This window comes from Suncus etruscus, chromosome 6, assembly GCF_024139225.1.
Source record: "Suncus etruscus isolate mSunEtr1 chromosome 6, mSunEtr1.pri.cur, whole genome shotgun sequence".
NCBI classification, from domain to species: domain Eukaryota; kingdom Metazoa; phylum Chordata; class Mammalia; order Eulipotyphla; family Soricidae; genus Suncus; species Suncus etruscus.
In genome coordinates this window covers 27,526,146-27,551,233 of record NC_064853.1, presented here as the reverse complement: position 1 = coordinate 27,551,233, position 25,088 = coordinate 27,526,146, and the positions used below count along the sequence as shown (strand labels likewise).

General features: G+C 36.8%; 1 protein-coding gene across 1 annotated transcript in view; it reads right to left on the bottom strand.

The window, feature by feature from the left end:
• The window catches only part of FAF1 (Fas associated factor 1), a 402,771-nt gene that overhangs the window by 96,890 nt on the left and 280,793 nt on the right, over positions 1-25,088 (bottom strand). The window contains exon 13 of the mRNA XM_049774743.1: positions 8,888-9,042. Coding sequence (XP_049630700.1) covers positions 8,888-9,042 — 155 coding nt within the window. The remainder of the gene's footprint in view (positions 1-8,887; positions 9,043-25,088) is intronic.

Sequence of the window (25,088 nt, the reverse complement as noted above, 5' to 3'; positions counted from 1 at the left end):
CTATCACTTAAACATTGAGGTGTCAGCATAGTGACAAAATCTTACAGTAACCTGCAGTAATGCACCAAGGGAATCAAGTTCAAAATGTAATACTGACAAGCAAAAATATTTCTACATATGAAAATTGGTCTATGCAAAATGTAATACAATGCATGAATGCAGCATGTGAATGTTACACGCAGCCCGTGAAACTCAGGCACTGTCAGCAATTCCTGGAGAACTGTTTGCAACTACTTTGAACGCTGCTTAGAAAACATGTGCAATGCCTGATTTAACACTTTGAAATGTGTACACTGATGTGCTAAACATTTTCACCTCAGAAACTTAGTACTTATACATAAGTACCTCAGCTCCTAAATTCAAAGCTGACTGATGACTCAGTGGATACCCTCCTATCAAAGTCAATGTTTAAGTTATCTAGAATCTAGTACTCTGAATCAATTACATAATGGTGAAAAGGTGAAAGATTTGCCTTCAAGTACTTCTGATCAGAACAAGAGAGTAATCCACTTACCTACTTGTGACTAGTAATATTGATGTTACATTGCTTCGGATAAGTTATGTAAATTTCCCTGAAGAAACTTTAGCCAGGAACCCACACTTAGCATGGAGGACACAAGTCCTCAGTAGATGTTTAAATAGTTCTAACAGAGAAAAATAAATTAATACCTATTATGCTAGTGTTTTATATAGTGCTATCTATATTTAATTCTGATGATGCCCAAATGAAATTTGCAAGAATGCTTGGCAAACCTCACTCTCAGGGTGCAATCTAGTCTCTGCTCCTTTAGACACATATATTTTATGTTACCACTACTGCAGATGGTTCAGATTACCACTCCAGCATAAACCAACTGAAGGGACCAATTGTTTCAGGAATATCATAGAGACCTGATGAGTCTAGGAAGGAAACTGACACAACTAGACAAGCTCATTTAGTTGAGAATTCAAATCTATTTCCAGATGGGGCCTGTGACACCTGAACATAGTCTATAATATTTTGTTTTACTGGATTAGCAGAAGATGAGGTACCTAGTTGAGACATTGTCAGTTTATTCTATAAGGAAAATGAGGCTTTTGTTTTATTATTTCCATAATGTCAGTGGTGTAACATAACACAATTAGGGGACTACAGCAGTATTTTCAATGTTCTTCTCACTGCCCAAATAGGTTTCTCTTAACCATTATTTTTAAAAAACTTATTAGGAATTATTACAAATTTGCCAACTTTTTAAAAAGATCTGTGTAACACAGAATATAATGAGAGAATTAGCAAGGAAATAAATACTAATCATAACATAATGAATGCCATCAAAAAGTTAGTATAGGGATAGTATAAAAATATGGAAATGCACATTTTAGGTTTGCTCTACAAGCCCAGGTCACCCCTTGAACATGTATCTCGCTTGTTTCTTTGCTTGCTTACGTCACTGTGTTCTTAAACATGTACTTCCCTCCTTTCTAAGCAAGTTTTGCTTAATTAAAAACTATCTTGCTTCAATTAAAAAAGAATGTACATTTTAACCCAGAGAGACTAAAATTAAAAATACAAAGAGGCGGGCCCAGAGAGATAGCACAGCGGTGTTTGCCTTGCAAGCAGCCTATCCAGGACCAAAGGTGGTTGGTTCCAATCCCGGTGTCCCTTATGGTCCCCCGTGCCTGCCAGGAGCTATTTCTGAGCAAGCAGCCAGGAGCAACCCCTGAGCAATGCCGGGTGTGGCCCAAAAACCAAAAAAAAAAAAAAAAAAAAATACAAAAAGGCCAGGCTCCTTAGAAGCAGTTTCTGTCCTGAATTTTAAGAAATTATTATTCATAACAAAGCAATCATTCACTAACAGTACACTGTGTTCAAATATTTTGTAAAAAATATACAAAAATATTTTGTATTAATTTTCATGATAATTTTCTCCATATTACATATCCAAAAATACATATGATATCTACTTCATTGTCTGGTCAATACCAGGAAAATCATCAACAAAACAACTTCTTGGGTGTTATCCAGTTCTATTGATCTTAATTAATCCTTCATTTGGTTAAAACCATACAGGATTACAAATAGAAACTGGCCTGGAGCTGGAGCAATAGCATAGCAGGTAGGGCCTTGCGTGCAAACCTGGGATTAATCTGCAGAATCCCATATGGTCCCCCAAGCCTGTTAGGAGTAATTTCTGGGCACAGAGCCAGGGATAACCCCTGAAATTTGCCACTGGGTGTGGCCCCAAAACATAATAATAATAATAATTTTAAAAAAGCTAGCCTTCACAATTATATATAGACCACTGACTCATCATTTCAGCTACTTACTAAGAGGTGTGAAATACTGGGAGATACTTAAAGGGCCATTAAGCATGTCTTACATATGCAGGGCCCAAGTTTGATCCCCAGCACTTCATGGTTCCCAAAGCATTGCTGCGTCGGTCCCAGTAGCCTTGATCACTATTGGGACCAACTAGCATTACATTGCTGAACCTGATTCTAGTTCTGCTGGGGAAGAATATTGAAGAGTAACCTTGAACTCCCTGAGCATTGCTTGGAAGGCTTCTTGAAAACAAAATATCAGTATTCTTATAAAATATTAAATATCTGAAACACAAAAAATAGAAAGTCAGCTAACATAAAATTTTCTGAATAGAAAAAGTAAAATTCGGGGCCGGGCGGTGGCGCTGGAGGTAAGGTGCCTGCCTTACCTGCGCTAGCCTAGGAGACGGACCATGGTTCGATCCCCCGGCGTCCCATATGGTCCCCCAAGCCAGGAGCGACTTCTGAGCGCATAGCCAGGAGTAACCCCTGAGCGTTACCGGGTGTGGCCCAAAAACCAAAAAAAAAAAAAAAAAAAAGAAAAAGTAAAATTCAGGGCCTGAGAAATAGCACATTTGCCTTGCATGCAGCTGACCCAGAATGGACCTGGGTTTGAACCCTGGCATCCCATAAGATTCTCCCGAGTCATAAGGGATTTCTGAGCACAGAGCCAGCAGTAGCTCCTGATTGTCACCAGGTGTGGCCCCAAACAAAACCACAAAAAAAAAAAAAAAAAGAAAAAGTAAAATCCTAATTTCATGCTACATGTGTTATCTCTTCCAAGGCATTCCTTTTCAGACAGAAAATCACTATATAGCTCACCTCTACCTACAACGCACCATGTATACACTTCATATTACATGATAGCTCAAGGTCTTATCTACTAGAGACTATGTGCCTTTTGAGTATTAGCACTATGTCTTTTAAAGATTGGGGTGGGAATAAAGGGGGTTTTGAGGCACATTTGGCTATGTTCAAGGCTTACTCCTGGCTCAGTGCTCAGGAATCACATCTGGCAGGGCTTGGGCAACCACATGAGTTATAGAGGATCAAACCTAGGTCAGCTGCATGTAAGCAAGTGATCTATTGTACTACTGTACTATTGTACAATTTTGTATTGTACAATATTGTACAATATTGATATATTGTACTATTGTTCTGGCTGCAGCACTGTTTCACTTTTAACTTTTCATACTCAGTGTACAGCATTACTACTAGTTCATAGTAAACATTCAGTAAATGTTTGCTCACTGAATAAACATGAGTTCTATGATATTTTTTTCAGGTGCTTAAAACATTCTATTTTTTAGTTCCCATATTTTCTTTTTTTTTCACTTTAATATAAATCTTTATTTAAGCACCATGATTACAAGCATGTTTGTAGTTGGGTTTCAGTTATAAATAGAATATGCCCCATCAACAGTGCTACATTCACAATTATATATAAGCCACTGACCAATGCCCCCCCTTCTATAGTTTTTAAAATATTTTTTACCTACTTCCAAAAGTGATAGGATTTTCTTATTCATCAATTTCCATGTTATAAGCTTTTTCATATACAGGTATAAACTACTGCTTATGTCAGGATCATTATTTAGAGTGCCACTTAAAAAAATCATACCTACTAGTAGTTCTCAAGACTAACAAGAGCTTTTTCAAAACTAATAAAAGCTTTCTGATTACTGTTTTAAGAAGGAATGGTACTTATATGAACCATATAAGACTATATAGAGTTTTTCAGGAAAATAGTTTTTATTTAGCAATATAATGCTGAAATTATAAGCAATATTCTTAGTAGAATTAATGTATACATTTATTTACCATATACTTTTTTTTTTTTTTTAATTTTTTTTTTTATTTAAACACCTTGATTACATACATGATTGTGTTTGGGTTTCAGTCATAAAAGGAACACCACCCATCACCAGTGCAACATTCCCATCACCCAAGTCCCAAATCACCCTCCTCCCCACCCAACCCCCGCCTGTACCCTAAACAGGCTCTACATTTCCCTCATACATTCTCAATATTAGGACAGTTCAAAATGTAGTTATTTCTCTAACTAAACTCATCACTCTTTGTGGTGAGCTTCCTGAGGTGAGCTGGAACTTCCAGCTCTTTTCTCTTTTGTGTCTGAAAATTATTATTACAAGGGTGTCTTTCATTTTTCTTAAAACCCATAGATGAGTGAGACCATTCTGCGTTTTTCTCTCTCTCTCTGACTTATTTCACTCAGCATAATAGATTCCATGTACATCCATGTATAGGAAAATTTCATGACTTCATCTCTCCTGACAGCTGCATAATATTCCATTGTGTATATGTACCACAGTTTCTTTAGCCATTCATCTGTTGAAGGGCATCTTGGTTGTTTCCAGAGTCTTGCTATGGTAAATAGAGCTGCAATGAATATAGGTGTAAGGAAGGGGTTTTTGTATTGTATTTTTGTGTTCCTAGGGTATATTCCTAGGAGTGGTATAGCTGGATCGTATGGGAGCTCGATTTCCAGTTTTTGGAGGCATCTCCATATCGCTTTCCATAAAGGTTGAACTAGACAGCATTCCCACCAGCAGTGGATAAGAGTTCCTTTCTCTCCACATCCCCGCCAACACTGTTTATTCTCATTCTTTGTGATGTGTGCCATTCTCTGGGGTGTGAGGTGGTATCTCATCGTTGTTTTGATTTGCATCTCCCTGATGATTAGTGATGTGGAACATTTTTTCATGTGTCTTTTGGCCATGCGTATTTCTTCTTTGTCAAAGTGTCTGTTCATTTCTTCTCCCCATTTTTTGATGGGGTTAGATGTTTTTTTCTTGTACTACAAAGCAACAGTTATCAAAACAGCATGGTATTGGAATAAGGATAGGTCCTCAGATCAGTGGAATAGGCTTGAATACTCAGAAAATGTTCCCCAGACGTACAACCATCTAATTTTTGATAAAGGAGCAGGAAATCCTAAATGGAGCAGGGAAAGCCTCTTCAACAAGTGGTGTTGGCACAATTGGATAGCCACTTGCAAAAAATTAAACTTAGACCCCCAGCTAACATCATGTACAAAGGTAAAATCCAAATGGATTAAAGACCTCGATATCAGCCCCAAAACCATAAGATATATAGAACAGCACATAGGCAAAACACTACAGGACATTACAGGCATCTTCAAGGAGGAAACTGCACTCTCCAAGCAAGTGAAAGCAGAGATTAACAGATGGGAATATATTAAACTGAGAAGCTTCTGCACCTCAAAGGAAATAGTGCCCAGGATACAAGAGCCACCCACTGAGTGGGAGAAACTATTCACCCAATACCCATCAGATAAGGGGCTAATCTCCAAAATATACAAGGCACTGACAGAACTATTTACCATATACTTATGGAGTTTCCATCTCTCAGAATTTGAAAAGTGCCTTATTTAATCAACAAATTAAAAGATTAAACCCTTATAGAATATCACACTTTAGTGAGGAAAAAGATACACAAAACTACTACAGCTAACGTATAATGTCTCAGCTTATATTAGAAATGCTCTAAGATCAACAAAAAATACTTTAATCAACTTTATATAGTTATGGGTTGTTCAATTAAGCATTCAACTTAGAAACAAAGTTATTAGCATCATTTTTTCAGGTGAGAAGTCCAACTAATGAAATAAAAGACATGTAGTATTGTGACATTCAACAGAATTAATTCCTTTTTATTCTAATTTGTTTCCAAAATCAGAAAATTTAACTCATAATAGCAAATGACATTATGTTGTGGTAACCATACCAAAGGATTCACTTAGTCTAATAATATCCTTCATTTATATTCTATATATACACGAGTTACACAGTGAATTGTGAAGGATGAATGATGGATAGGCTTAACGAGAGATATTAAGCAAACGTAATGGCAAGTCCCTTACCACTTTCTCTTGTTATTATGATATGCATAGACACCAAAAAAAAACATTATGGAGGGATCTAAACTAACTGATGTTTTCTAAATTTATTTTAGATTAAACTAGAAAGTTAGACATGAAACCTGAAGAGAAATCCAATAGTACTCATTTCCAAACTTTTACATTTGTCATAAATCACAGTTTAAAAACACCACTCAACAATCTTATCTGTGATGTCTACAAATCGAATATTTTCACATATTGGTCTGTTCCTTTGCAGTTCTGTAGAAATAAGCAAGTGATGACACGACAACTATTTGCATATAGTCCACTGATCAATAAATACTAGTGCAGTAGTTTTCTATTGAATTTAGGGTGTAACTTTGAGGTTTTGTTACTTGGTATTAAAAGCATCAAATAATTAATGCAATTAAAATTTATGACAAACACTCATGGATAAATGTGGTGATAAATATCTAAAAAAGATCAGAGATGGGAACTCAATTAAACAATTTTACTTAGATAATCTATGACAGGTGATAGGAAAATTGTGGCTGAACTCAACATTTTTTGAGCAATAAATTGTCTAATTAATTCTCTTACAATTTGATATATCAGAAGGTAACTCAGTCGTAGTATATTTGGGGGAATATACTACTCTAACAAATTTTCAATGAATATTTACCCAATTTGCCTTAATAGTAATGATGGGGCTGTATATGAAAAGTAGCCACTTTGTTCTTTATCTGAAGAAATGTCATATTTTAATACTTTTAAATTATAATATGCCTTAAATTTTATTTTCAATAAGGATGTTAAGTATCTTAAATTCCAGAAATAGTTACATCTCTTTCTTCCATTTCTTTTTCTTCTTCATCTTTATTAAATTGAATTCCTAGATGTTTCTATCCAGGTCTTTACTATCATTTCTCTTTATTTTCATGACAGTAACTTAATAACATGATGGCATATTTTAAAAACTGTGGACTGAAATATCCTATGATTCTTCATAGCTGTTCTTCATTGAGAAATAGCTCTAAAGCCTTAAACAAGGCCTTTATTTTGTGTTTTAAAAAGTGTCATAAGGAGTTAATAGGACACAGCTGTACTGGCTCTTTCTAATAAGCAGCTTCTGTCGCTTTGGTCACCACAGGTGTCTCTGTAACCTGCAAACTCTTATTACTAGTGTATCAAAGTTGTGCTACTTAACAGACTTCTTTAGTAAAACATAACAAAGCAATTACATGGCTGTTGATTGCCAGTCATAAAAAAAAACCCTCAAACACTATTTTTCAAAAGAAACTACACTGCAATTTTTTGTCATTGTAAAATAAAAGGAACTAAGGAATTAAATGGAGGATAGAACAAAATAACAGCAGGTAGTCTGCTGAACTTAGCTACTACAGATGGTTTAGAAATAGTGTTTCCTTCTCCATCAAGTAGTGGATAAAAAGAAAGGAGGAGATTCCTTACTGCCAGTGAATGGCAAAAGATTTAGCCAAGTCTCCACTCTATGTATTTTGCCTCATGAAAGACCTTCGATACTGCATTTTTATATCTGTTTGTGGCACAGCTTTTCATCACCTTTAACTGAGTGTGAATAATAACCTGATTTAATTTAAACAAATACAGGTGCATACGGTCTTTATTTATGTATAACAGGGAACATTTCCAAGTCAGAACGAAGTCATCCTATGAAATTTCTAACCATTTGCTTAAAGAAATGAAGTATTAGATGAGAAAAATTGCTTCACCATTCTTTTGCTTCACATATAAAGGAAGAATCATATTTCATTTCCCATTCAGATTACCTAAGACAAAATCTGAATGATGAGCAAAATTCAATGAGTCATAAAATAATAAAGATATGTTATGATTTCTAAGTGTTCAATAATCATTTAAATTAGGTAACTACAATAGGCTTGCCTTGAAATGAATTACTTTAATCGCCCTCTTCGTAAACCAGCAGTGATCATGACTGTATTAACACACCCAAAGTAGCATTATAGGATATTATGGCCACATGTGTAATTAAACATGATGAAATATAATATCTAATAGAAAAATCATATAGACAAAATACGAAGAATTATACATAATTGAAAGATCTTATGATTAACAAACTAAGTAAATTTAGCTTGACAGCTAGGGAAAGGATTTTTTTTCCCTATTGAGAATATGGATGTATTGCTGGCTGTGTGCAAAAGAATGTGTGCAATAAAGCGATTACATCAATTAGCATATGCTAGAGTTAAGCTATTACCAGCTCCACTGGACTGGTCCAGAATTTCCTGCCTTCTGTACAGAAATTATTAAAAATAAAGTTACTACTAAGATTATGTTAGACTTGCCTCATTTTTCAGAATATTATTAAAAACATGGATTTTTCTGTAAGTGTTTCATACACTAAAAGATAAAGTATATAGAAATATACTATATCTGTCCTGTTTCAAAACGACAACAATATCGTTTAGGTTTTGGGTTATTCTTGAATTAAAAATTAACTGTTACAAGTTAAGGGATATTTTCACAATTCTAAACAACAGCATCTATGAACTGTAACAGATTTTATCTAATTAATAGTAATGGAAAATAATTTAGTGCTGAGAACAAAAATGTTATGATGCTAAGACACCAAGAACAATGACGACATATTTAAAAAAAAAAAAACAAAAACCAACTTAAACTTGTGAATAGCAATATTACCTTGCTCTGTTGGTGTCCTTTGTCATATCCCATGCCCAGGTTATAAAATTTTGACTCAGATAAGAGACAATAGATTCAGCACAAAGCATTTGTGAGCAGAACACATTAGTTAATACACTTTCATCATGGTGGAGGTAGATAGCAAGAAGCTTTCTCTGAAAAGAAAAGAAAAGACTTGTGAATTTAAATATTCACTAAGGTAAGATCTGTTGAATTTTTGACCTGCTTAATCAATAAATATAAAAACAAAGGCAAACATGTAAATTCCTCTAGGATTATTTGACACTTGGAGTTTCTAAAACAGCTACATATATAAATATATTTTTCTTTCTTACACTTTAAAAATACAATTACATTCAGTTAGGGTGCTGTCCAATTTTTTTTAACATGCAATCTCCAGTAGAAATTTCAACAGCTTTATATATTTTTGCAATAAAATTACACTTTCTTTAAATAAAATGAATTGATCATTTTCATATTTTATACATCTTTTCTACATAGGAAAAATTAATTTTCAACTATAAAATTATAAAGAGAAAAACAGTTATTAAAATTGGATATCAGGGGCTAGACAGAGAGTATAACAGGTAGGGCATTTGCTCTGCACTGGCTGACCAGGGTTCAATTCCTGATATCTCATAAGGTCCCTTAAGCACTACTAATAGTAATCACTGAAAGCAGAGCCAGATGTAACCCCTAAGTATTAACAGGGGTGACCCAAAAACTAAAACAAAGCAAATCAAAACAGAATTGGATACCAATTCTTTTACAGTCTTTTATGATTTTAATCTGAATAGTCTTTTTTTCTACTTGAAAAAAAAATGTAAGAAATTAAGTTTTGTTACAGGTAATGTTAAAGCCCCTAATATGTCTTTATTTAAAAATACATAACATCTGCCATTTGTAGAGAGAATAGAAAAATATTTATTTCACATAAATTCTAGTTTATATCTCAAAAAATATACAATGTAGTTTTCTACACAATTCTTTTTGTTGTGTTAAAGTTGTTTCAAGAAGTGACACGTGTTCTCTTAAAAGTGTCATTTGTCATAACAATATTTTTAATAAAATCACTGATACTAAAAACTGAAATTGAGCAACATAATTTGCAACATGTCAGCCTTAACAATGAGAAGGACTGCAGATTAAAGAGTCTAAATTGTTCTTGGCTAAATTTCCTTTCTACCTTTTAAAGGACTGAGCTTAAGAATAGTCAGTTATCAGGAAACAAATAAAAAATTTTATGGTAAAGGCAACAACAAATAAAATCAATCTGAGATTCTGACAAAATTTTCAAATAAGGTCTGTCTTTTCCTTCATATTAAGCATGGGTGTGAAGGTAATAATGAATAATTGTGTGATTCTAACAAATAAAGACACTTATAGAAAAAAGGTCATGCTGATGAAAGATTAATAAGGCTGAAAGCTTGAAAAACTCTGAAAAGTAATACAATTATAACAATAAAGTAAATAAATCTTAGAAAATTGGTGCCAAAGACAAAACTTTTACCAGATAGAATAGCCTAAGGTTTGATAGGAACCACAAAATTCTAAAGACACCTTACAGGAGCAGAAATCACTGGTTACTTACATACCATACCCATTATGTACTTTAATTCCCCACACTAAATGTGTAAAATAGTACTAAACTTACTAGCATATGAGAAAATGAAGTTTAGTAGGTTATTTGTCTTATATTTCAAGGCTAATATGTAAACAGCATATTCATTTGGAATCCACATTGACTCCAAATATAGTGTTCTTTTTTTAATACTACAGTAATAGCCTGGAAATCAAATACACTATAACCAAGGCTTAAAGCAGTGGTCCTCAAACTATGGCCCTCGGGCCACATATTGTATTTGTATCTGTTTTGTTTCTTCATTGCAAAATAAGATATATGCAGTGTGCATAAGAATTCATTCATGGGCCCGGAGAGATAGCACAGCAGCGTTTGCCTTGCAAGCAGCCAATCCAGGACCAAAGGTGGTTGGTTCGAATCCCAGTGTCCCATATGGTCCCCCGTGCCTAACAGGAGCTATTTCTGAGCAAACAGCCAGGAGTAACCCCTGAGCACTGCCAGGTGTGACCCAAAAACCAAAAACCAAAAAAAAAAAAAAAAAAAAAAAAGAATTTGTTCATAAGTTTTGTTTTTACTATAGTCAGACCCTCCAATGGTCTGAGGGACAGTGAACTGGCCCCCTGTTAAAAAAAAGTTTGAGGACCCCTGGCTTAGAGTGTTCACAACTATGCCAGACTAGACACTTATGAAGCCTCTGAGATGGCATGTTGTGGGAAGGATTGGATTCCTGAGTAAAAGCTTAGTTACTTTAAACAGTTGCTGTAACTGTGTGCCAATTCATTTATTCATCATTCAAAAGGCATCTGTTAAAATACTCTATGTCAGGCCCAGCAGGAAGTTAAGGTGATATAAAGGTGAACAAGAAAAGCCTACTTGATTTCTTCATCTCTGTTGATGTCTACAGATAACAGTATCTGACTTCTAGAAACTTTGTAATCAGATACCCACAAATTCCTACTCATCCTTCAAGGTTCAAAGAAAATGCTTCCAGGAAATCAACCTGTATTCCTTCAGGCAGAGTTGAGAATTTCCTTTTCTGGGTCTCTCTCTTTAGTAAAATTTAGTAAAATTTATCCTCTAGACAAAGTCTCTCAAGGATGAAGACTGGGTCTCTTATAGTTATTCTTTTATCCCAAACTAGCAAAGGTCTCAGAACATTTGATTTAAAAAAAAAAAAAAAATGAAAGTGGCAAAAAAGACAAAGCAGCAAATGCCAAAACACTTTTAGTAAACTAGTCTAGAAATCAGCTACACTAGGGAAAGAAAGTAAACCAGGCGGCAATGAGAAATTCAGAGCTCCTCTTCATAGGCACTTTCCAGCTGAACAGACAGAAGGATGTTAACCTCTAATTCTGCCTGATCGTATCTCAGCAACTACATTTAATGAGACACTGGGAACAAGAGAACTGCCCACTTTTCAAGAAGCATATTTCTAATCAAACAATGGCAAGGGCTAAATCTTTAAAAATGCCTATTTTTCTCAAGAACACTGCAATGGAACATTTAGACTTTGGTCAAGAGATTAGTGATTTACATTGCTATCTCACTGATTTAATTTTAAATGCTCTTCCAAACCAAATACACATGTGCTGAAGAGGCTACTAAGAAATCCAACACGCAGTGTCCCCTATAAGTACAGCCTACAGTGTTGACTGAAACTAAACTTGGAAATCCAGGGCACTAATGCACAATATCAAGCAATAAAACAGCATCTCTTTGGCAATATTTAATTTAAAAAAGAAGAAAGAGGCAGGGGAAGATCAGGCACTGTCTGTTTTGGAGGATCAGCCATTCTGCATTTCAAAGCACTGGTCCCTGCAATATCCAGGTTACTGTGCTAGAATCTCCACTATTATATCGAAGTTGTGAGAGGGAGGGCAAAGATGTGTTTACTCAGTGATTAGGCCCTTAGAATAAGCCTCTAGCTCCTAGAGAGACAGCTCACCACTTATTCATTTGGGCCAATTCACAAAGCCTAGGAAGATTAAACATCCATGCTGAGAAGACAAGCGAATGCAGACGGTGAAAAAGAAATAAAAATTCTTTAAAAACTCTGAGATGACTTCATTATTTTTCCACAAGGAAACTTTAGGAAAGTGTTTAGTTAGAGAAAAACCCACATTGACCTCTCTCTAAACCCTTAATCTTTCCTTTGTGGTGGCATTGCTTTGTGGTAAGCGACTGGCTCGCCTTGCCCCTCTTTTCACTGGAAGCTGAGAGAAAAAAGGCTCTGGAGAAACAGTTTTCGTTCCAGGGACACAAACCCCTGACACTGTTAAACATGAGATGCCAGGAAAACACTTAAAAAAAAAAAAACCCACTTTACACTCTAAAGTGTGAGAAAGATGATAAAAAGTATCAGAAGAGGACCTTCATTCAGGCTGTGGTTACTCCCATAATAGTTTTCAAAAGAAAAAAAAATTAATAAATTATCTTTTTTTCTCTAACATGATAAACTTAAACAATTACTTTTTATTGCTAGTATGACAGGGTAATAAGAAAAATAGAAAATATTTAATAATATACAAATGCTATGAAATGGGCTCCATTGATGTGATTAAATTAAATTACAGACACAACCATGTGATCTCCAGACTAGAGTGTCCTATTATTTTACTGAGCTCAGCTAAGTAAACACAAATCCAGTGAGAACTGGCTTCAGCATGTCAAAAAATCTGCTATTGTTCAAAAGGGGAGGGGACATTGGGAAAACAAGTCAAAATGTTTTGTTTTCTATTACTATAACCATTTTTCTCTTTGGCCCATTAATAATTTAATTCAAAAGCATTTACAAAGTGCCTAGCTGTTAGGTGTTAAAATATAAAAGTTCCTAGCCTTTTAGCTAGAGGAGGGTGAAGAAGAGATTTAACTGCAGTATCACATAAGTGGGAAGATCAGGGTATTCAAAGAACTCTATTTGTCCTTTCTAACTTGGCAGAGTGGTTACAAACCTGGAAGATGAGAAAGGCAAATAGCCCAAACAAAATCTTTTGCAGATAACCCCTTTGTGATTTAGGTTTTGGTTATCACAGTGTTAAAAAAGTGTTAAACTTTATGGTAACTAAAACCATTTTGCCATTTACCAGCTATTTGACTATGGGGAGTGAGAACGATGAACAAAGTAAAGTACTTATAATGTTAGGCCCATGGTAGGTACTAAATGAAAAGCAGCTATCAGGATGAAGATTCCTGAACTATTTGTACACAATAAAGGACCTAAAAACAATTTCAAGAGAACCATGAAAATGCATTCAATGTTTTTCAGCTCATTTGTTTTCCTACTGAAAATAATGTTTGGGGTAGTCAGTTGTGTTTAAGGACCTCATAATTCTTCGCATTCAAATTCAGGAACAAAGGTTTCAATTTAATGCATAGGAAATACCAAGTTGACAGCAACCAAAGTTATAGCAGTTATCGTATTTACACACTTAGCATCAAAAACAGAATGTTAGACTAGGAGGAAAAGAGCTGGGTAGGTTCCAAAATAAGCTAGCCAAAGACCAGATGCTCAGAAAATATTTGCTGATGGACTGTAGAGGTGTCTTGCTTCTTTTAGAGTACAAGAGCAGCCATAATCTGTGTGTTCAATGATTTTAAAATTGACATAACAAATATTTTTCTAAAAATGGTAGTTTATAGTTTTTTAGTAAAAAACTAAAATAATATCCTTTGTGTAAAATGGAATTGGACATTACTTTTTCCCTTCCCATTTCTCTTTAATTTTCCAACATTATCATTACATAATAATCATAATCATCAGTATTATAACTTTATTTTTGGAGGGCTAGGCCACGTAATACTTCTAGATTTCTGCTCAGGGATAAAACTGGGGTGGCCATATGAAAGCCAGACACTTCCACCTTTGCACTATTTATCTAACCCTTATAAATTATTATTGTTATTTTGGTTTTTGGGCCACACCCATTGACACTCTTGGCTATGCACCCAGAAATTGCGCCTGGCTCGAGGACCGTATGGGACACCGGAGGATCGTACCAAGGTCTGTTCTAGATTGGTTGTGAGCAAGGCAAATGTCCTACCACTGTGCTATCACTCCGGCCCCTATAAATTCATTTTTTTTTTTTTTTTTTTTTTGGTTTTTGGGCCACACCCGTTTGACGCTCAGGGGTTACTCCTGGCTATGTGCTCAGAAATCGCCCCTGGCTTGGGGGGACCATATGGGACGCCGGGGAATCGAACCGCGGTCCTTCCTTGGCTAGCGCTTGCAAGGCAGGCACCTTACCTCCAGCGCCACCTACCCGGCCCCATAAATTCATTTTTAAGGCTAGTTTACTGGTATAAAAACTGACAGGTATCTTCAACCTATATTTATCAATTATCAACATCTTGTCATTTTTTAGTTTATTTTCCTTTCCATGTTTTTTTACCTATATATAAAGTTATGTTTATAACATATAAAGTTTTACCCATAATATATATAGTTGTTACATACATCAAGACACTTCCACCCTGGGGCCGGAGAGATGGCATGGAGGTAGCGCGTTTGCCTTGCATGCAGAAAGACGGTGGTTCAAATCCCGGTGTCCCATATGGTCCCCCGAGCCTGCCAGAAGCGATTTCTGAGCATAGAGCCAGAAGGAACCACTGAGCAATGCCGGGTGTGACCCCCCCAAAAAAAACAAACAAACAAACAAAAAAAAAAAAACAAAGACACTTCCACCCTAAAAGTTTTCATATATGTTTATTTCAAAACAAGGACATGGGACTAGAGAAATAGTACAGTGGGTAGTACCAAGAGTGTAAGTCCTGAACATCTTCAGATGTGGTGCAGAAACAAACAAATCCTCCCCAAATACAAACAAAAAAAGAACAATCCAGATATATAATTGTTTTTGATCACATCTATGATATTATTACAAAAGTAAAATCTAATGTGGAGGCCAAATTCAAATTTCTTTACCATCACCTTTGTAGCTATTGTAGCAGGACAGCCCCTGAAGAGGTTGACTGATGGAGGGATGGAGAATGAAGCCCTTTTCTTCCAGCTCGGAGCACGTGTCTGCCACCCTGTCTAGCCCACGGTTCTGAGGTGAAACGGCGGGTAAACAGCTCGCAGACAATCAGGCTCGTGGAAATATTTGCTTTATTCGGATGGACAAAACTGAAGTCCAAAGACTCAGATTCAGTTCCAGCCAGCAAAAGCCTCTCGCCTTCCACAGACCCTTGCTCTTATAGTCCAGAGTCAGGTCCCACCCAATGGTGGGATCAGATACCAACCAATGGTGGAAGCAGAATCAGGTCCTACCCTAGGGTGGGGGCAGAATGCCAGGTCACACCCTAGGGTAGGGCACAATCACCTAATCAGATTAGGGTGAGCAACATAGTAATCCCCCAAAATATTTACATACACAACAATTCCCCCTTTTGTTTTTAGTAAACAAACAATATTGTCTACAATTATTAAAAGAAAAATTAGTCAATAATAAAAGAGCGGCTGTTTGCATAAGCGCATCACAGGAAAATGTAAAGAAAAACTTCTAACCTAAGCACAGGGTGTCTAAAACCAGAAACATGTATCAAGGAATCAACTACAAGCTCCTGAGAAGATAAATCTAAGACGTACATAGATCTTTCGAAGAGACACCAGAAAGGTTGTGTAGCAGGCAAGAAGAAGCACCTTTTCTTTATTTGTTGTTGTTGTAGGTGGTGGTGGTGGTCGTTTTTGGGTCACACCTGGCAGTGCTCAGGAGTTACTCCTGACTCCACGTTCAGAAATCGCTCCTGGCAGATACCGGCATTTGAACCAATGACCTTCTGCATGAAAGGCCAACGCCTCGCCTCCATGCTATCTCTCCAGCTCCATTTTCATTCAAGTTCAGGTAGACCAGAAAGTCCATCTTTGAGGGCATTGAACTAGGCCTTTATTTCGGAAGAAGTGGCACATACACCCTCTGCACAGTGGGGAGCCACTGCAATGATGATCAATAGGTATCTGAACTTAGTCCAAGTTCTTAATCCGGTCTGAAGTCCATAAGATGTCTGAAATTGATGTCGACTATTTATAGATGGGAGCTTAAGTCACAAACCAAAACAAAATGTTTAAGGCAGAGACCCTCCCTGTGTAAATAAACAACTTGAGGGCCCATCCAAAATGGATGGAACCTTCTATAAACCTAGTATTTTGCCTATGATGCGCCCACGCAAAAAACCCTGAGAACAGACAAAAATATCATTTGGGAAATTATAGACAATAATATATAACTCACAAACCTAAAGTCAAGAAAGCAAAACCTTAATGTAATACAACATCGATTCCTAATATTAAAAACTAAAATAGAAAAACATTAATTACGATAGTCAAAAGAAGTGTAGTACCAAACATAACTTCAAAGGATTACAGTTATAGGAAAAACAACAGATGTAATTTCTACAGAGTTCAATACCAATCTGTAAATATGAGGGGTCTGGAACTCCAAAAAGACCGGCAGAAGACACTTGATGGGTCTGGAAAAGCGGGTTGAAGCCTTGTACAGGAGATAACATCAAGCTGAATGAAGAAGGAAGGCCAGTACAGTCATCCATGTGTTGGGGCATCCCCAAGCGTTACATCATTACATCATAAGTTGGTTGGGCTTCTGTATTTCCTTTGGGATCGGTGCAATCTTGGGGTAGCCATTGTAGAAACGGTCAACAATAGCATTTTGTATGTGGATGGAAAACCAGAAATTCAGATAGCACAGTTTAACTGGGATCCAGAGACTGTGGGTCTTGTCCATGGATCTTTTCTCTGGTGTTACATTGTGACACAAATCCCAGGTGGCTTCATTTCCAACAAGTTTGCAGCATATATGGTGTAAAACTCCAACAGTCATGGATTTCTTCTTCCCGCCGAGATCAGGAAGCTTGTAGTTGTGGGTGAAGGAGATGGGTTGCACGTGTGAAATCCTGAAAATTAAAATGTTAAGGACTAGGAAGAGAGAAGGAAGGATAAGGAAGACTAATTTGGGGAAGATAAAGTTAGGAAAAAGGAAACTATATACAAAATATGCAGAACAGACAGACACTAAACAAGACATACATACACAGACTTCACAAAAAATATGGCCATAACACTCACTCATACTAAAAAATATTTGTTGGAAAGGATCCAAAATAGAGCAAAAGAAAAGAGAATTCAGCTGAATCAATTAAAAGCTCCTTAAAATGTAATAGCCGGCAACTGTTTCGATAAATCATTTCAAATTCACAAAAAAATTTTTTTTTTTATGGTTTTGCCTAGCAGATCTGAAAGAGAATTTCATGCATAATACAAACATGGACAACTCTACTATACGTGTATATCAGTATATATACAAAGTTATTGTATAACAGTAACTTTATGATAATCAATCATAGGCAAGAAGCACTGTGAAGAAAGTCCACCTAAAATTATCATTATGTAAGCGTCTTAAAACCTAAATTGAGGGAAATAAAGCAATGATGTTAAAATAAAAAGAGTGAAAGTCGTTAAATGAGTATACCTAGAAAGAAAAACAACATTAATATGATGAGAAATTTCTCTTTCAGGTGAACCTTGACTAAATTAATTTGTAAAATTTCATGATTAACTGAGACCTAGAGCAATAATGAAATTAAGACATAAATCCATCCTACAAGGAAACACATTGGGGATTCATGATTTTCAATCTATATTCATTGATCATGCCTGTGGAAAGAATCCTAGAGCATTAATAGCAACTGATAAGGAAGTAAAATGATTATCTGGTGTTCATTGTAGATCTCTAAGAAGTATAAAACAGGATGTATGCTGCTGTGGATTTCACCAATGTATTAGGGACTTTTTTGATCTTCTTGTCATCAAAATTTATCCAGTGTTGTTTTGCAGCAATTTTACAGTATGAAGTACAGTGTCCATAGTGAACTTTACCATAATGGTTTGACACCGATGATAAGTTGTATTTCTTAATCTTGCTTTAATTCTCTGAAGTGAATTCCTCTAAATTGAGGTCTTCTAAAGGAAAATCTACATAAGTATGCAATTTTTTTAATTTGTTTGCCATCAAAAGCAAAACGTTTCAAGTGTATTATAAGTACTGGTGGCAGTTTCCATAAATACGTTTTCTTTGAAAAATCCCTTCTATTTTTGCAACTGTTGCACAGAACTTTGTTGTCATTTCTTAATTCTTCTTCCTTAAAAAATTCAGAGAGGCATTCCTGTAATGTACATTTATCTGTAGATGTAACAGCCAAAGACAAATGAACAAATGTCTCATAAACCTCAGACTTTTGGTGGCAAGTGAGACACTGGAGTATAGATTTGAATTGTCCTTGAAAGAGATCATAAATAATAGATTTATGAGCCTTTTGGTGTTCTGGACTAAATTGTTCATAATTTTCATTTCCCATGAGATGTGTAGTTTTGTCTGTCATTAGATTTACAGTAAGCAAGTCCTGATGTAATCCCTCTATTAGGAACATCAGTAGTTCGTGAGGATCCTGCTGATTGTGTCCAGCAAACTGGTCATTAAGTAAACCAATTGTTACTTTGAAGCTTTCAGGGTTAATATATCTATGAAATCCATTTCCCATGGTTTTGATGAGCCGACCAAATTCTTCGGCTAATTTACCTTCATGCCCCATCGGATTTTTCTTGTTAATATCCTTTTTATAATGATCTTTATAAAAATACTGAGTTAAGTCTGAAATATTATACAAGCATTGCAATATTGAGTTCATGTAGCAAGAGTTTCCTATAATTTGGAGCCCAGTTAAGACAGGTTCCTGTCTTTCCTTTTGCATCTCGGAGTGTAAGGGTTTATCACTACCATCAGTCTCACTCATTGTATGGTGTGTGACAGCTAAATCGTTCCCTGCCCCAGAGACCTTAGTAATATTACTGCTGTTAGTGTCTGAAGTATTCTGTTTTTTCTCTGAAGGGGAGTTTGTAGTCTGAACCTGATCATTTGTGCTAGCCCGATTTCTAACAAGACGTAATGGAACCCAAAATTTCTTGGGAGGGTCATCATTTATAGAAACATAGGCATAACCCCTTCCTCTTAGGAGAAGATAGCCAGCTATCCATTTTTCATCCTCCTTGATCCAAATAGGTTTATGGGTTGTTTCTTGTCTCTGAATATCTTCTTTAAAATGTCTTTCCGCTGCAGTGTAGCTTTCCCCTTGGGGTAAGTTAAAGTAATTTAGTGTGATAAGAGTCAAAGACAGCAAATCCGTTGGTGGTAAACCTCTTTTTCTATTTTTTTGCAATTGAGTTTTTAAGGTTCTGTGAGTCCTTTCTACAATGGCCTGTCCCCTACAATTGTAAGGAATTCCTCTGAGATGTCTTATCTGCCATTCCTTACAAAAAAATTCAAAAGTTTTGCTAACATAGGCTGGCCCATTATCAGTTTTTATAGAATATGGAATACCCATCACAGAGAAACATTGTAAAAGAAAACTACAAGCAGCCTTAGATTTTTGAGAAGACATGGGAATTGCCCACATAAACCGAGAATAAGTGTCCACCACAACATGAAGATAAGGTTTCCTTGGAAATAAATCTGTTTGAGTTATATCCATTTGCCAAAGTTCGTTAGACTGTAAGCCTCTTGGGTTTGCTCCTGCTATGTGAGTCTTTTTTGTTAATGGTGCACATACGTTGTAGTTTTCTACGATTTCTCTAGCTTGCCTCCATGGAATTTGGTAATTCACATGTAAACGGCGAGCATTTGTGTGTAGGGCTGAATGTTCCTCTACAGGTGATTTAAATATAGGCATTGCTAGCAAGTCAGCAGTTTTATTTCCTTGAGCCATAGGTCCTGGAAGACCTGAGTGGGCTCTAATATGCGTGATGAAGATGGGCTCAGTTCGTTTTTGAAGAAGCTGCTGTAATTGTTTAAGTAAGTCCTGTATGATCGGGTTATTAGCATTAAGGGATGCAGTGGCTATCACATGACATAAATTTACCACATACAAAGAATCAGAAACTATATTCATGGCTTCAGATACATTTTCTAATAGGTAAATTAACGTTGCTAATTCAACTTTCTGTGCAGATTTATATTTGGTATCTATGGTCATATTAATGTTGTCTCCAGTTATTCCTCCTTTTCCATTTTGGGATCCATCAATGTAAAAAACCTTGGCATTGGGAATAGGGGAATCCCGAACAATTGAAGAAATAACAAACTGAGTTTTCTTTAAAAAGTCCCAAATTTTTCCTGCTGGATAATGGGAGGATATTTCTCCTGTGAAATCTGAGAGGGCCCTTTGTAGAGATTCATTAATTGGCAATATTGACTCAATTTCCTTTTTTGGTACTGGCAAAACTATTATATCTGGGTCAAAACCTAGTAAAGATATAGATCTGAGTCTTGCCTTGATAATAATCTCTGAAATCAGTTGCAAGTAGGGGACAACTGAGCGAGGTTGTTTGTTATGTAAATACACCCATTCCAAAGGTCCTGACTGTTGCATCAAGGCCCCTGTGGGGGTTTCTATAGTAGGGAAGATTAACAGTAATACCTTTTCTCCTGGGATGAATCTTGAGAGAAACGATTTTTGTAATCTGCTCAAGAAGATGTCCAATTCATTTTTTGCAGCTGTTGTTAAATTTCTCGGGCTATCTAAAGCAGGATCACCCTCCAACGTTTTAAACAGATTAGATAACTCTGCATTTGGGATTCCTAGTGCAGGGCGGAGCCAATTTACGTCACCTAAAAGTCTCTGAAAATCATTAAGCGTTCTGAGGTTTTCTTTTTTGATAGAAAATTTTTGTGGACGTATAGACGTCCGGTCCAAAATAAAACCCAAATATTGATACGGTGGCATTATCTGTATTTTTTCTAAAGCTATTTTCAGTCCTGATGTTTGTAAACAGTCAGTAACATAAGAGTATAATTCCTGTAAATCTGTTTCGTTGTTCATTGTGAGCAAGATATCATTTGTATAATGAAATATCATGGCTTGAGGAAATTTTTCACGAGCAGGGCTCAAAACCTTATCTACAAAAAACTGACACATGGTTGGGGAATTCAGCATGCCTTGTGGGAGAACAGTCCATTGGAAACGTCTGCAGGGATGGGTATTATTGAGAGAAGGAACTGAGAATGCAAAACGTTTTTTATCATCTGGGTGGATAGGAATATGGTAGAAGCAGTCTTTCAGATCAATTATAATTAGTGGCCATTCCTTTGGAATAACTACAGGTGATGGTAAACCAGTCTGCAATTTGCCCATAGGTATCATGGATAAATTTATAGCTCTAAGATCCATCAAAAGTCTCCATTTACCGGATTTCTTTTTTATAGTGAATATAGGTGAATTCCATTGAGAAAAAGATGGTTCAATATGTCCTAAACTTAGCTGTTCCTCCACTAATTCTGTCAGCACCTTTAATTTATCAGTTTTAAGGGGCCACTGACCTGTCCAAATTGGTTCATCAGATTTCCATTTTATTTTTATTGGTGCTGGTGTTTTTACGGTAGTGGCCCCCACTAAAAATTTTGGGTTTTTAAATCAAAAGAAGGTTCGGGCTCTTCTGGAGCTAATGGGATGTGGAATTCTGCTTTCCACTGTTTGTGTAGGTCACGGCCCCACAGGGATGGTGAAAATGGGCCCACGTGAGGTCTGATTATTGCTTTTTGATTTTCTGGGCCGTAAAATAGTATAGTCCTCGTACTCAACAGACAGAAACTCAGGCCTCCTATTCCTTCTAGGGAATACGGGATTTCCTGAAGAGGCCAATTTTCTGGCCATTCTTTATCAGAAATTACGGTAACCTGAGCACCCGTATCTATCATTCCATCAAAGGGTTTGCCTTCCAAGTGAAGTTTGATCATTGGGTGTTCATCTTTACATTTAGTAACCAGAGCCACGATTGGGTTTTGAGCAGCACCCGGATCTGTGCTTCCAAAACCTCCAATTCTAGTCTTATCTGAAGTCCCAAATTTGACATAAGGCACTATTACTATCTGGGCAATCGCTTCTCCTTTTTTAAAGGTCCATGTAACTGGTACAGTAATAACTACAATGATTTCTCCCATGGAATCTGAGTCAATGACACCAGTGATTACTGATATACCCTTTATGTTGAGGGAACTTCTGCCAAGAATCAAACCCATGGTATCTGGGGGTGGCGGGCCTACAATGCCAGTTTCTAACATGTAAGGGCATGCTCCTGGGTAAATTGTAATGTCCTCTGGGCATAATATGTCTAATCCGGCACTCCCTGAAGTAGAGTGGATTAATTCCCTTATCGTGATGAATTTTCTTGGGCTGGGCTTGGAAGGATTATTGTCTGTGAACTTTGCCCCTGATTTGGAAGGGCCTGGGGGGAGGCCCTGTAGGCGTTTCCCTGCATCTTGTATGTGTGTTCTTGGGGAGCTGAATTTATAAGGAGACGACAATTTCTTTTGATATGTCCCTGTTTTCCACAATGGTAGCAGGTGATTTGCCTCCTGGGGACTGTGTTAAAACCTCTACTTAGGTTATTATTAATGAGGTTTCTGGATCTGCAATCTTTCGCCCAGTGGCGACCCCTTTTGCATTTTGGGCAAAGACCTGGTTTCCGGAAAGTGTTCTGTCCCCGAGGGGAGTAAGACATTGTTTCCTTGGTAACTGGGAAGGTTTGTACTGAGTCTGAGTGGGGTGGGGGTTGGGGTTCCACATAGACATTCCGGCAGGCATAAAGGTAATCATTCAGATCTGACTTTTCATTTAATGTATTCAATACTAATCTACAGGCTGAATTTGCATTATGATAGGCCACAGATTTTACTAGGAAGTTTCTAATCTCCTCATCTTCCACCTGTAACTTCAGAGCATCTTTAATCTTACCTACAAACTCTGCAAATGACTCATAAGGGCCTTGGGTAATTTTTAAAAAGTTTCCTCTACCAATGCTGTTAGAATCAATTTTTTCCCATGCTGACAATGCAATCTCCCTGATTAAATTTAAGATTTCCTTAGGTAAAGCTGCTTGTGTCTGAATATTTGCAAATTGATTTTCTGCCATCAATAATTCATACGATAGAGTAACACCTGCCACTTGCTTTTTCATACCATCCGGACTATATAATTTAGCTTTTACGCCTTCTGAATAGTACATTTGCCATTCAGTTCGCTGTTTAGACGACAGGCATATTTCAGCGATTCTTTTAAAATCATACAAAGTCCAAGATGAGTTATGACTCCAAAGTCTTAATAACTCCACACTGTATGGCGATTTTGGCCCATTTTCTTTACATGATCTTTTAAACCGATCTAATTCTTCCATCTGATAGGGTACATAGTTAGAAACATTTACCCCGTCTATAGGGGATAAGGCCTGATTAGCAAAATTACTCTGAATAGAGCTCTGAGACCGAGCATGTGGTTCATTTTTTGAATCTGCTCTGCTCTGCGATTCAATTTTGTGACTAGAAGGAGGCATACTTTGTGGAGTTAGCACTGGAGGTAGATCATTATCTGAGTCACTACTGTCAAGCAATTCACTAGAATCAGGCTTAACATTCTGAGTTGTTTTTCTTCCAGCAAAAATTTCTATATTGTTGATGGTGGGGCTGGATTCGTCAGCCTGCACCTTGGTCTGAGTTTTCGTCAGATAAATTTCCTTATTATCTATACTGGTTTTAGCCTCACCATTTCTACACTTTCTATTTCCTAAATAGAAATAACAGCAAATAACTATGCTTATAATAATAACGTTAGTCAACACAGAAATTCCACAAACTATGATGGCTAGAGACACTACACTTTTCATTTGAAATATAGACCACAACCATCCAACTGCAGTGATTGTCCTTAGATCAAAACCAATTAGTTTTAAACAAAATGGAATGATCCACTTGTATACTAGAGCACCAATGCGTAAGACTAAGGGTGGTAAAATCCACATGACTAACCACAGAAACCATTTGATGGTCAGCATAGGAAATTTCCAATGAAATATTTCACTTACAGTTCTGAGGGTCCAGGGTTCAGGTCCCTGTTCGGGCGCCATTATGTAGCAGGACAGCCCCTGAAGAGGTTGACTGATGGAGGGATGGAGAATGAGGCCCTTTTCTTCCAGCTCGGAGCACGCGTCTGCCACCCTGTCTAGCCCCCGGTTCTGAGGTGAAACGGCGGGTAAACAGCTCGCAGACAATCAGGCTCGTGGAAATATTTGCTTTATTCGGATGGACAAAACTGAAGTCCAAAGACTCAGATTCAGTTCCAGCCAGCAAAAGCCTCTCGCCTTCCACAGACCCTTGCTCTTATAGTCCAGAGTCAGGTCCCACCCAATGGTGGGATCAGATACCAACCAATGGTGGAAGCAGAATCAGGTCCTACCCTAGGGTGGGGGCAGAATGCCAGGTCACACCCTAGGGTAGGGCACAATCACCTAATCAGATTAGGGTGAGCAACATAGTAATCCCCCAAAATATTTACATACACAACAGCTATTATTGCTTTAAATCTAGGATCCAATTAAGATTATCCTGGTATACTGTTTATCGTACAAGTCTGTATATATGGAAGCTCACAGACTATGATCAAAGTCCAAAAGAAACACAAAAAAGTACAAAGTACAGAGGTGGACAGTATAAAAACACACTCTCTTTTACCTTCTGCTTTGCCACCTCTAAACTATGTGGCTTTGGAGGCTATATAGTGTTATAA